The 14,937-nt window shown below is 42.3% G+C and overlaps 1 protein-coding gene across 1 annotated transcript in view; it reads right to left on the reverse strand.

The window, feature by feature from the left end:
- Window positions 1–1,382: 1,382 nt before the first annotated feature.
- SETBP1 (SET binding protein 1) overlaps window positions 1,383–14,937 on the reverse strand; it is a 131,445-nt gene continuing 117,890 nt past the window's right edge. Inside the window, exons 4-5 of the mRNA XM_083155360.1 lie at window positions 8,238–8,396; window positions 1,383–5,518 (exon numbers count right to left, since the gene is read on the reverse strand). Of these exons, the coding sequence (XP_083011486.1) occupies window positions 5,037–5,518; window positions 8,238–8,396 (641 nt within the window). The 3' untranslated portion in view covers window positions 1,383–5,036. The remainder of the gene's footprint in view (window positions 5,519–8,237; window positions 8,397–14,937) is intronic.

Here is a 14,937-nt window from a genome sequence, read left to right on the forward strand (position 1 = left end):
TTCCCGATTGCAGGATTTTCTTCAGGCTGCACCCACTCTGTGGAATGCCCTCCCAAGCACAATAAGACTCTGCTCCATTCTCCAAACCTACAATCGTTCCCTGAAAACTCACCTCTTCAGGCAGCTTATAAAATTCCATAACCAGCCACCTAGCCTTCATATACCATTCCTATCTAATCACATCCCCACTGTACAGACCACACATATCCTCTCCTATCCAATCACATCCCCAATATACAGTCCACACATATTCACTCTTTCTTTTTCACATTTTCCATCCTCCTGACCAAACTGCTGGGTCACCGCATCATACAGCACACCAGGAACCTTTGCATTCTGGTGGAATTAATGCAATAAAGAATATCTTTCCTTGTGTATCAATGCCTATTTCCCTATAGATTGTAAACTTGTGAGCAAGGCCCTCATACCTTTGACCCTGTTTGAGGTTTCACTGTCTCCTATTGTGAAGCGCAACGGAATATGCTGCGCTATGTAAGAAACTGTTAATAAATAAATAAATTGGGTGATGAGGCTGGAGGCCAGACGAGGACACTTGGCCAATGAAGTTGATTCTGATTCTGGGATAGGAGAGATCTTTTGATTGGAACCAATGGGCAGATGCAATGAGCAGTTGATCAATGACTATATACACGAAGGGGTAAATTTACTTCTAAGGGGGGTATTCAATCGCCGGAAACCATCTCCCCGGTCGCCGGGCCCTATTCAATGCTGTCTTCCCCCAAAGCATTGAGCAGGGTTTCTCGTCAGAACGAGCCCGACTTCACAAGCTGTCGGGCTCGTTCTGCCGTGAACGGCCGGGCAGTGACGAGCTGCCGGCTGCAGCTCGCCTCTTCCCGGCCGCACCTCGCGGCCACACCTTCTCGTCCCACTGCAGGTGGGACATTGACTGAGTACGGGACAGGGTCACGGCGGTCGAGCAAGCTCGACCCCCATGACCTACACATTGAATACCCCCCTAAAAATGTATAGTTATTGTTGCTCATTGCAACTAATCAGATTCTGTCCATCATTTTCTAGGATGCAATACAGAAAAGATGGACATAATCTGATGGTTGCTATGGACAACAACATCACCTCTTTTCATTTTTAGAAGCTATAGTAAATTATCCCATAGAGTTCGCAATTCACCAGTCAATGGAAGCTTCTAGTCAGAAACCATTCAAATCCTACTCTAAATTTTTCCAACATGCTATAAAAAAGTTGTCTAAAGCAACTGAAAATGCCAATGAGACAACCATATATGTGGCAGGATTAAATATTACAGATGTAATCCCCAATATATCGAGAAAATAAATAAATTAATAAAACATAGAAATAAAAGATGCAAAATAAAGCCAATGAATCCACAATGCGAATGAGTCTGAATTGAAATCATTTAATTTCACACAATGAATAACATATGAATAAATTTTTTTACTTTTTTTTTGTTTTTGTTTTTTTAGTTAAGTGCTCTATAATGCTAACCCGATTTGGTAGCGAAAAAAAAACTGAGCTTTCTTTTAGGAAAAAAAAAAAAAAATGTAAAAACCAACATCTAGGATCATGACGTAGCATGACAGGAAAGCATGCCTGATGTACCTACGTATGCATCATATAACAGCAAATCCATATTCATTTTGTTTTTGTTTGTTTTTTCTTTTAAATGTACAAAAAAGCATCATGAATAAAAACTGTTACAAAAAAAAGAACATTTCAAACAATGTACAATTTTTTTCTTGCCTCTATATTCAATAAAATACAAATACATTTTTTGTTCTAAAATATGTTTACATACAATCAAAGTAGAACATGCAAGTACACTTTAAAAAAGGCCTTTAAAAACCACTTATGAATACAAACTAAAAATTAGCCAGCACGATTTGTAAAACAATTTTGTGCCCCATTCTGTTTTTTTTTTCTTCTTAAATATATACATATTTATATATAACATTTCATGTGCATTACTTAAGAAATAGCTTAGAAAACAGACCAACGTGGTACTGAACTGTACATCCCCACGTCAATAGATTGGCAGCTCATTCACTTTTCGATATATAGCATCTTCCTCTCCTTGTAGTGTAAATATAGGCAGATTTGGGAAGGGTTTCCTGGGAGAGGGAAGGGGACAGACATAGGTGAAATGTGCTTCAAATTGAATTGGCAACTTTATTTTAGTAAATGGATAAAACCTAATTCAATATCCTGTGAAGTGAACTAACGGTGACCAAAAACTCTTTTTTTTTTTATAATTTTAATGCCAGAGGAATATTTTGAATATTAAAAAAAAAAAAAAGAAATTAAAAAATATACAGTATGCAACAATAAAAAAAAAAAAAAGAAATTCTGGACTGAATACCTATGTATTTTAATAGCAGAATTCAATAACCTGCTATTATCATACTCCAGTTGCTTGATTGTAACCCCTAAAACACTTCGTTCCGATGAAGCAAAATGTAATAACACTGTTCAAACCTTTTTTATTTCATGCTTATTTACAGTTAACAAAAATGTTCTTTTGTACTCTGTAATGGATTACCAGCGTAAATTGAACTTTTAAAGCAAAAAGTGTGCGGCAAAGTTTCCTTGCTTACACCATCCTTTAAAAACGTCTAGAAAGACATGTATTATAAATTAAAATTACACCTATATATGGGCATATGTGGAGCCTCTTTAGTGCATATAAACTAACCAAATTGGTCCATATGAGGAAGTAAAAAAAAAAAAAATTGAATTATCCGCAGTATGTGGTATCTTTTATTGGACATAAAAATGGTCATATATCTTGCACCTGAGATAAATGCTGTGGCCCCCATTGCCTCAAAAATATCACTATGAATGTAATTTATTAAATATTAGCAGATCTACGTGGCCATGAAGCTCCTATAAAAATAGCAATTATGGCTTTGACGATAGCCCAAAAAAGAAATGCATAATTTTCTGCACACAATCTGAGACCCTATCTGCAAAATATGGATGATCTTTGCCACATGAATAAGAGGACAATCAATCATCCAGAGGGTAATTAATGACTTAACTGCAGATCGGTCGTAAATTCTAGATGCCCCCTTGCCATTTTATAACTTGGGTGACTATAAATGGTTCGGAAGGCTATGTTTTAACGGGCTTGTCGAGTTTTTAAGTAGCTACTCTATTAAAAAATAATGCTATATTTTCCAACGATATATCTGGCAGTATTTTGGGCTTAGAAGCACTTTGCCTGAAAAAAATGCTATTATTTTATTTGCTCAAAGTAAAATCTATAGTTTAAAAAGTTTAATTAAAAATAAAAATACAGGACTCTTAAGTATTTCTATAAGGCTAGAAGACAGCGGCTAAAACCTTACAGCTGATATATTAATTAAATGCTTGGTCGGTCTGCCAAATAGAAAAATAAAATTAAGTGCGATTATATAGGGTGCTAAATTTCTGTTCACTGATATGAGAAACGGATCACAAATGAGGTTTAGGGAAGCAGTGGCCCGTCAACCCCGCTGATGTTTGTTGTCCTACCAAGTTGCCGAGCCCCTGTTTCCCTAACCCAGCAGTGGTGTCAATGAAATAGTCTAGCTTAATGCATAAATTACTACAAAGATGTGTAATGATAAACTCTATCCTTTGGACGAAGTTGCTACGCTGTACCGCTCCTTCTTTGCATAAACTGTATTTCCCCAATATTAAAACAACTATCTTTTCCAAATTACAAGTATAGAAGGTGGGCCTTAAAATCAGGTAAGTCTTCAGGTTTTAAAGTTAAACCAATGGCTAACTGACAAATAAAACGGACTTTAAGTCACAGACAGTTTGCATTCATGCAGACCGATTATGTTGTAATTACATTATGTACAAAACAAAAAAGAAAATAACTTTATTAAGGCAACCACAGCTGAGGTTTATCTACCCCAATGTGGCTAAAAGTTTGAACAATTGTGAAATCCTCTACGTTTCAGATAAGAACACTTTGTAACAACTACTAATAATAAATCACTTTTGCCATCGTCAGGTTGGGCCGTACTCAGTAATGACACTTGACAGCCTGCTGGGAGATGAGCAGCTTGTTCTAGAATTGGTCTAATTGTAAAAATGTAACTTTTTTTTTATCCTAATGGGAAAATATTTAGGTGGGGGCTTTTTTTTTCTAAATTAGTGTCTGAATCTGACACTATGGTTTAAGAATGATGAGGAAATCCGATGACTGTTCTATAAAGTTAGGCACCAAAAGGTATGCATGGTCTTGCTTGACTGATGGATATGTAAGTTTCCTATGTGGCTAAGTCATCCTCAAGAGACCAGAGGTCCACCAAGACCTCAAAGACACTTGCTCCTGCTTTACATCCAGTATACTGTTATTACAAAATATCAGAAATAAAACATTTACTGACTGTCAATAGACAGATAATACAACTTTTGAAATTGTAATGTGCCGTGTATGTGTATGCATATTTGGGATATACTAATGTTGTTTGATGAAAACATAGTAGGTAGGGCTAAATAAAGACTTGCATCCATCTAGTTCAGCCTGGGTTTAAAATCTAGGTTCAGCCTGGGTTTAATCTAGTTCAGCCTGGGTTTAATCTAGTTCAGCCTGGGTTTAGACATAGAAGATTAATTACAAACCCATCTGCTAAGAGAAAAAAAGCGGGGAAAGGGAAGATTGCATAAAAAGTCAAGATGGTGAATTTAAAAATGTTTTATGGGCACGGTTTCCCTTCCGACTGGCCAATCCGGCGCCAGAGAGCTCTTGCGTTGATACATGCACAGAACCTTCTGCCAGGTTCTGGAACTCAAAACACGTCCAGCACAGGTTGTCTTTTCTATGAATGAAGTAACAATTACATGTGATAATAGCATGAAGATACAAAATAAGAAGTCTAGTGCCAAGAGGTTTGTATGCCAACCATAGTACAAAGCTGTCATCTTGTCATGTTAACAAAAGGAAACAAAAACAAATTGGTTGCTGCAGCCATTTTTAGGGTGTGTGTGTACCCCCAGTTACATCAGTTGTCAGCCTGATTATCAACGTAAAGTTTGTAGTGATCTTAGGAAGTGTGATCAGGTTCCCCCCGCCTCTTCCTCTGCCGTTTCACTTTTACTTCCTCCTCAATAAATCTCCTCTTTCCCACCCTTGGCATGCGAGAATTTGGAGTTTCCCTTGCCATGTGTATGACCGATTCAATGGTGTCCATTACAGTGTCCTGGCGGCTCCCCTCCGGTTCCTGTGAATGGAACTTTTGACCTCGCTTGTTGGGGAGGTCAACACACTTCTCCAAGACAGGCATTTGGTCTCTAGAGTCATCATCGAACAAGACTGGCTGTTTCCTTGGGCGGCCTCTCTTCTTCTTCACAAAGTTATTGCCGGTCTTGGATTGTCTCTGTAACCTCTTGGCCTTTAGTATTTTGTTCACGTGATCCATATTTTTTTTGGTGGACAGAATCTTGTTGTAGTTGCACATCTTCCTCACCTCGCACTGGATCGCTTCGATCTCACACCGCTTGAACCGGTTTCGCAGTGAAGCATTGGCTGTAAAGAGACCAAACAGTAAAGAGAATGGTTATTAGAATTTTTATATAGCTATCAAAATAATATGAACGTTTCCCGAACACAGTTACAGATGTGTCCTCATACATCTAACCCCGTTATGCCATGCAGCTCTAGGACTGTGCATATTTTTTTGCTATTAGCACCAGAAGATTAAGTGCTGATTAATGCAATATATGATGTGTACAGATTTAGGGACTCAGTTGCACACATAAACAGATGTGTCCTTTTACATAGCTGCATAACTGGGCGATGGGGCATAACATACATTGTTCGTGTTGCAGTCCCCACACAATAAGCTGCTATATGCAGCAACAATGTAGCAAGACACATCTGTTTGCAATTGTAATAATTAATGAGCACAATATTCTGGGGTCCTAGCCGTATCACGTTGTGCTAAAGGTGCATTTAATTATTTTTTTTTAAAAGATGCAAAAAAGACACTCAATGCTAGCAGGATCTCACGGGACCTTGCATACCAAGAGAGGTTGTTTGGCGCAACTGCACTGAATTAAAATACATACTGTAGATAGCAAGAGATGCACGGCAATGAGAGACCAAGCTATTCTAGTGTATATGTTAATTGTATCGGTCGATAGGCCAACAATGTGTAGGTCAATAAGTCCGACATCATGTGACCAACCATCAAAATGGCAATGGTCAACATATGAACTCTGGGAAGGGCAAAGTGTGCTGAGCACAGTGGTAGCGGAGTGATGCACCTTGATGAAATGAAAAGCTTGTGTCAAATTTTTCATACGTTGACCATTGCCATGACATGCGTGTTGACCTTTTGTCTACAGTATATTGACCATGTCCATTGTATGTTGCCTACATATTGACTATCGACCTAGACACTGTTGGCCACAGATACCGTTGACCCTCTATACCATGGGTCCTCAAACTGCGGCCCTCCAGATGTTGTGAAACTACATATCCCATCATGCCTTGCCACAGTTTTAACACTCCCTTATAGCAAAACTGTGCCAAGGCATGCTGGGATTTGTAGTTTTACAACATCTGGAGGGCCGCAGTTTGAGGACCCAAGCTCTATACCATAATTGTGTAAATGTATTTATTGAATCGCTGGTTCTCCAACACTGTAATGTATTTCTAAAGCCTCATACATTTACGTATTGCTAAATAAAACTCAGGAGCGTGGATGGTTTTATATGAAAAGTTTGGTCTTAATTAGTTCATGCCACTCATTAATATTGTTTCGCCTCAGGGCAATTTGGGGAAAGATCTTATTTTTTTTGAAGAACATCTGGGTTCAAATAGCAGATTTAATTTCAGTGAGGACGTTTTCAAAGAGATCTTCATTAATTACAGGAAACTCGCGGCACAGTCCAATTTCCCCATTAACAGTTTCTTGTATATTTTACTAAATTATCCCAACATCTGGGCTGCAGACAAACCCAACATTTTCATTTGCACTCTTTAGAAATATCTAGGTTTTTCTTTTGTTATGGAGTGTGTATATTTGTACGTATTACTAGGCAATTATTTAAGAAAAAAAACTATAGCAAAAAAATAAAAATAAATTGAAAATGTAACACCAAACTCCGAGAACACCTATTTAAATAGTAGTTTACCTAAACTCCTGTCTGGATCCAGGGACCTTTTGCACCAATTACTTCCTGGGGATACGTTCCCTATTAAAGTCACTTCCTGTATGGAGGGCAAAAGCCACTTAAAACGGAAAATATACTGGAATTCACTGGTCAATGCAGTGGATTATCTTGCAGACCATGGGGGCCAGTAGGGGGCCAGTTTCATCTTATAGAGTTTTACAGGAATTGGTAATTTATTCATTAAGCATCCATGTTGCATAAACCAGATCCGCAAGCGTTTTCATCGCTGCGCTTCCAAACCATGCTGACACTTGCTTCCTGTCACTGCCAGATTGGCCAATGACCTCACTCACGGCATAACCACCCCTGCCCCCCCACAATGGAGCTATTTCTATCAAATGGGATAACATTGTGATATGTTACGATGGGGCCAGAGAGGGCGCTTAAACTGGCAAATCCATTAATCTGTTGAATAAGTATCGGGCAGCAGACTTCTGGGTCTATGTACTAAGCCTTGGAAAGGGATAGAGTACCAACAAAAACAGCTCCGAAATGCCTTGTTACAGGCTGAAAAAAGGCAGTTAGGGGTAAATTTACTAAGATGAGAGTTCTGTTGAAGCTGGGATGTTGCCCATAGCAACCAATCAAATTCTACTTTGTATTTGTTAGCACTTTGTAGAAGATAATAGTTGGAATCTGATTGGTTGCTTTGGTCAACATCCCATCTTCAATAGGACTCCCATCTTAGTAAATGTACCCCTTAGAACAGGTATTCCCAACCACAGTCCTCAAGGCACACCAACAGTGCAGGTTTTAGTGATATCCAGGCTTCAGCACAGATGGTTTAATCAGAATCCCTCAGATACTAATTAAGTCACCTGTGCACAAGCCTGGATATCTACAAAACCTGAACTGTTGGTGTGCCTTGAGGACCGTGGTTGGGAATGCCTGCCTTAGAAGCTGGTTGGTTGGTACTTTATTTCTGTCCACTTTATCTCTCTCCAAGGCGTAGTACATATAGTCATTAGTAAGAAGTTGATAGCTATATGGTAGCTTTAGATGTAATAGACGGGATTGGCTGCTATTATAGACCCTTCCCGCCACCCTCTCCCATGTTTAATACAGACCTGATTCACTGGATGATGAGAAGAAGGTGAGGAGGGGGTTTGGAGGCGCCGGTATGGATTCAGCCCCCGGCTTCCTTTTGGTCATGTTGTTGGAAGAAGTATTTTCATTCCTACTATTCTGAGACATCTGGTCTGCCTTCTGATGGGCACTTGTGAGACCTGCACGACAAGAAACAATGTGTTTTATTTACCACTTACGAACTAATATTCCGCTACGAAGAATCACAGGTCATGGTGGGAAACCAGGCAGACGTCATCATCAAATGTCAACCGGATCATTCCAAGCAATGCATTGTCTCTACCATAGTGTTCATTCTAGAACACTGCATCAATGAAAACCTGTGCAGTTCCTCTTCCCTGCTTGGGGGTTCGCTCTCGGCTGTGGTGCTTCTAGCACAGCACGGTCTGTATTCCAGCACTGACTTGCAGACCAGACTGTGCTAGAAGCACTACAGCAGAGAGTGTCAGAAGAACTACACTGGTTATAAAAGATGCACCGTGTACATAACATTGACAAATCAAATTCACAGTTTGCATTCACCATGCCCCCATAATAGTTCACAACTTAGCAGGAGTGTATGCAAGGGTCCGATTAACACAGTATGGATGGCGGGCACTGCCATCTACTGGCCACAATCAATATTGCAGTTATTGGACTGATTTATACCAAACAAACCCCCTGCCTAACCCCGTGGCAGCTGTAATTTTCATTAAAATAGATGCTTCATAAACTCAAGCGAGCTGCGGTGTTGGTGTCCGTATAAACATGATCGTTCTAACTGTGGGCAATGTTCTGCAGGGGATTATGGGTGGTAAATTAATATGACGTCCATTGAATGAGCAACTGCTCAAGCCCATAGATCAATGAGCAGAGGAATCAGGTTCTCGTGCGTCATGGCCTACAGCGGCAATGAACCAGTTACATACAGATATGAAGGAGAGAGTACAATCTCTGCTTACATAACAAGGATTCCCTGGCAGCAAACCGTATGGATGCTAGCTTATTATTGCTTTAAAAGATACACCCACACAACCAGTAGACGTATGCAAAAATAAAATCAATGCTTCCATTTTAATCCCTTGATATATAAGCTCCGGTGAGCCACCATTGTTGTGATAGATCACCCACTGGACCCCTGCCTTTCACGTTCCCCATACATACACATGAAGGTCTGTTTCTGGTTACCATAGACACAGATCTACGTTCAAGGTTAAACTACTCCGAAATCAGAACCGTTGACAGGCATCATGCTGTAAGAGACGTACTAGGGACTGGGAGAGATGTTAGAGGTCAAAGAGCTTCTCAGTCCCCAGAGAACAAGGGGGATATTAATAACGCATGAGGAGGAAAGAGCGTTTTAGGTCATTAGCAAGGTCTTGCAAAAAATGGTTGCTTTAACACAAAGACACCAGGCTTCTCGAGCTTGTAGAATACACTAAAGCGTAACCTTGAAAACACTACATTTTTGGTTTAAAAAGAGTAGAAAAGCCATCAACGACACCTGCAGTACACGGGTGCTTTCTGGGTAGTGTGATCCGCAATGGTCTTCTAACACAGCTTGAAACAGAACACATTCTAAAGAAGGTTTGCGAGGGAGACGAATGTTGAAGCACTACGCATGGGCTTATTCGCATGTGCAGGGCTTCTGCGTGCGCACCTTCGCAGAATTGCATAGCCTCCGTGGTGCTCACACAAGGGGGCGGTGTGATGGAGGCAGGCAAGGGCGTTCCTGGGCGTACCCACAAATACGAAGGGTGCGTCCAGGAAACCGCTGCAAAATAGCGCTGCTATTGCTTATAAAAGGTCTGAATTCAGATTTCAGGCAATACGATATAAAATATCCAGCTGGATATTGTATTCTAAAGCCACTACTAATATTTATTAATAATAAATGATGATAAATAATAAATCATAAAAGAAAGAACGATAAATAATAATAGTGGGCAGTACGGACGGTGTAGTGGTTAGCATTACTGCCTCACAGCACTGAGGTCATGGGTTCTATCCCCACCATGTGTTATATATACGGGGCAGTACGGATGGTGTGATGGTTACATTACTGCCTCACAGCGCTGAGGTCATGGGTTCTATCCCCACCATGTGTTATATATACGGGCAGTACGGATGGTGTAATGGTTAGCATTACTGCCTCACAGCGCTGAGGTCATGGGTTCTATTCCCACCATGTGTTATATATACGGGGCAGTACGGATGGTGTAATGGTTAGCATTACTGCCTCACAGCACTGAGGTCATGGGTTCTATCCCCACCATGTGTTATATATATAGGGCAGTACGGATGGTGTAATGGTTACATTACTGCCTCACAGCACCGAGGTCATGGGTTCTATCCCCACCATGTGTTATATATATATGGGGCAGTACAGATGGGTGTGGTATAGTAGCCCGACAGTCGGGATTCCGACAGTCATTAGTCAGACGTCGGAATCCCGACTGCACAGCGTGGGAAGCGCAATGAAGCCCCTTGCTTGCGGGATTCCGACGTCGGAGGAATGACTGTCGGAATCCCGACTGTCGGGGAGCCGTCCGGCACCCGTACGGATGGTGTAATGGTTAGCATTACTGCCTCACAGCACCGAGGTCATGGGTTCTATCCCCACCATGTGTTATATATACGGGGCAGTACGGATGGTGTAATGGTTAGCATTACTGCCTCACAGCACTGAGGTCATGGGTTCTATTCCCACCATGTGTTATATATACGGGGCAGTACGGATGGTGTAATGGTTAGCATTACTGCCTCACAGCACTGAGATCATGGGTTCTATCCCCACCATGTGTTATATATACAGGGCAGTACGGATGGTGTAATGGTTACATTACTGCCTCACAGCGCTGAGGTTATGGGTTCTATCCCCACCATGTGTTATATATACAGGGCAGTATGGATGGTGTAATGGTTACATTACTGCCTCACAGCACTGAGGTCATGGGTTTTATCCCCACCATGTGTTATATATACGGGGCAGTACGGACGGTGTAATGGTTACATTACTGCCTCACAGCACTGAGATCATGGGTTCTATTCCCACCATGTGTTATATATACAGGGCAGTACGGATGGTGTAATGGTTAGCATTATTGCCTCACAGCACTGAGGTCATGGGTTCTATCCCCACCATGTGTTATATATACGGGGCAGTACGGGTGGTGTAATGGTTACATTACTACCTCGCAGCACTGAGGTCATGGGTTCTATCCCCACCATGTGTTATATATACAGGGCAGTACGGACAGTGTAATGGTTAGCATTACTGCCTCACAGCAGTGAGGTCATGGGTTCTATCCCCACCATGTGTTATATATACAGGGCAGTACGGACAGTGTAATGGTTAGCATTACTGCCTCACAGCACTGAGGTCATTGGTTCTATTCCCACCATGTGTTATATATACAGGGCAGTACGGATGGTGTAATGGTTAGCATTATTGCCTCACAGCACTGAGGTCATGGGTTCTATTCCCACCATGTGTTATATATACGGGGCAGTACGGATGGTGTAATGGTTAGCATTATTGCCTCACAGCACTGAGGTCATGGGTTCCACTCCCACCATAGCTCTAACTGTGTGGAGTTTGTATATTCTCCCTGTACTTGCATGGGTTTCCTTTCACAATCCCCCCAAAAATATACCATTAGGTTCATTGGCTCCAAACAACAACTAACCCTAGAATGAATGTGTGTGCATGTACATGTGGTAGGGAATATAGATTGTTAGCTCCACTGGGGCAGGGACTGATGGGAGTGCTCAAATATTCTCTGTGCAGCGCAGCGGAATATGTTTGTGCTATATTAGAAACTGGTAATACATTCTGCAATGATTCCTACATGGAATGCCTATGTATCCCCCTTTGTAAGCAGCTCATTGTTACAAGGCATATGCATGGGGCTCCAGAACAACAACAACAAAAGGTTACCATGAACGATTGACTCCACTCTGTGAGAGCGAAGGATTGTTTACATGGCAAGATAACGGATGATGCCGAAAGTCCCGATTATTCATTTCATCTCCATTAATCTTCAGGAAAGCAGATGATGGATTCCTGTAATACCACCTGTCACCATAAAGTGCTGCAAAGATGTGGTTTTATTACAGTGCTGTCATACAAGTGCTTAATAACAGTGCAGCCTGCACACCTCCGAGGGTGAGGACGCACATGGATTGTGGGTAATGCGCTAGTGTTCCCTCTTGTATGTTGCACCGCACACCTTCTGCATCCTCGCCTGTTGGCAAACATGTCAGCTGGAAATGGTTTCCCCGCAGAATATGTGCGGGCAATTAAGTAATAATAACGATAATGACATTAGTTGTTCTCAGCACTGGGTCCATGGGGGGAGGCGTTGGCACAATACATGCTGCGGCTCTACCTACTACTGGAAGCCACAGCGGGGAGGACCTGAGTCCATGGAATCTGCGAAAAATGGCCTCACAAAAATGGTCGCCACCTTCTAGGAGATAGACGCTAGGAGGTCCTGCTAGACCTCTAGCATCTGTCAGCTCGCCAGTGCTAACCCTGGACCACTGGTGAGCTCTGAGCAGTAAACAGCTGGTAACGAGCATGTAACCCCCCCCCCCCCGGCAATAAGCATGCAACCCCCCCAGTAGCAAGCAAGAAACCCCCTGGCAACGAGCACCTAACCACCTGGCAACAAGCATGTAGGTAAGAACAATTATAATAAATGCAGAGGGAGAAGGGGCACTTCTGGATAAGTCTAGGGCGGCTGGAACCTCAGGCCCTGGTTCTCAGTAACTGGTAGAAGGCCTAATCCCTGGTCTTCTCTATCATGCAGCTCCTCGCACAGATTATGCTTCTTTAGTGGAGAACACAAGATTTACCTTCCGCCACACAACCCTTATAAGAGTCATTACACAGCTCGCCCACTTCTTTATCTTAAGCTGCTCACTAACACGGTGATGATAGCCGGGGAACCTCTCAGGAATTAGATGAGCGCAGCGATAGTGATGAACTCCCAGTTAATAAACCCAGAGAGCTCATTCCGGCAGAATGATCAATGTCAGCGTGTCCACAGGCATGGCTCCCATCGCTGACTCACTCCTCCTCATATTAATTCTCCATCACTGCGGGTAACCCAAGCCAGCGGTCACTGCTGTTCTGGGGGTACTGAGAGAGTTAATAGGCTTCTACTCAGCCGCCCGGCATTGTGAGAGACGGGAGCAGAGGCCGCAGCAGACCTCTAATCCTTTTATAAATCTATAGATCTTATATGAACTCTCTAATGTCACTCCATAGTGGCCATCACCTCGCTCAAGGCCGTTCCGCAAGTCTCAGTTCCTTCTCTGACCGCTCCGCATCTTGGACAAAGATAAAGAGGAAAACTTGCCCCCACCACCATCAGCTTCTGTCATTTTACAGGATGTGGTTGTTCCACTTTATCGCTCTTCAAGTTTTGACATGAATCTCTCTGCACACTCTGGAAAATGGAGCTCAGATGTATGGGGGTTACACTTGGTTCTGGCCAAGATCGACCATGTTTACTAGACCACTAATGGCCGACAGCATCTACTTAGATGTCTAAACTTGACTGACCGCTTTTATATAGACAGTGATGCTAGGATCGATGCAAGTGAAGGATCGACGGGAACAAAGTCGACAGTAGCAAGGTCAAAACAAGTATTTTTTTTTTTTTTTTTTGGTGCTGAATGTCAGAGGGGTCCCCGTGGACACTGTATGAGTGCACAGTGTCCGCTCGCCATGCTTTGGGCAAAGTGCTTGGCTACACCCAGCACACTATTGTAATCTAACTCTATGTCCACCTGGATAGTAAAGTAGGAACCAAGTGGACTGGCACAAAACCCCCCCCCCCCACAAATAACTTGTGTTCGACCATGCTGCTGTCGACCACATTCCCGTTGATCCTTCAGGCGTAATTGTCTACCTAGATGCCGTCAACCAAGTATAGACTAACTAGATGGTGTCAAAAACGGTATAGTCAACCTATACTTGGTCAATCTGCCGCCCGTGTACGTTTAGACTTTACCCCAAAAATCCCACTTACTACTCCATCCTCCTCTGCCCTACGCTTCTCTTCAGTTCATCCTCTAACTGGTCAGCTCTTTACATGTAAGCTCCCACAAGCAGGGTCCTCCATCTTCAGGTCCCATACCTAGCACTATCCTTGCTTCCAGTGTTCATTATCTCCCAACCTTATAAGTGCTGAGTACACATTATATGATGTGTACCTAGCATGATATCACTTGTTGGAGGGGGGTGGGGGTGGGCATTAACGGCTAGTTCATGCACAATTGCTGAAGCCGGCAGCAACGTAGCGCGGTCGGCGGCCATGCTGTAGAATCCCTTGCTAGCAATGTTTTCTGTGGGCCCTGGAGGATGTTGTGGACGACGAAAGAGACCTGAACGCTCTTTCTGAGTTGCCAACCCTTGTTGTCACAACACAGGGAGTCACTCTACCCTTGCCTTTGTCTATCATAGTTTATACCCCACACTGTAACACAAATGTTAAGGTGTTTGACCTGGGTCGCAGCAAGGATGGACCAGTGTTCAAAATACCAGGTTAGACCCGGGTTTGTGGTCTGAAAGGGGTATTACAGATAATAACGAAACTTTCTTTTTGGTCATTAAGTTAACCTTCCCATATTTCATGGCGCCAAAATTGACATTATTTGTTCAAAAACATGCAATGATATCACCGTTCGTTA

The sequence above is a fragment of the Crinia signifera genome, chromosome 1, assembly GCF_055691185.1.
Source record: "Crinia signifera chromosome 1, ASM5569118v1, whole genome shotgun sequence".
In the NCBI taxonomy this organism is placed as follows: domain Eukaryota; kingdom Metazoa; phylum Chordata; class Amphibia; order Anura; family Myobatrachidae; genus Crinia; species Crinia signifera.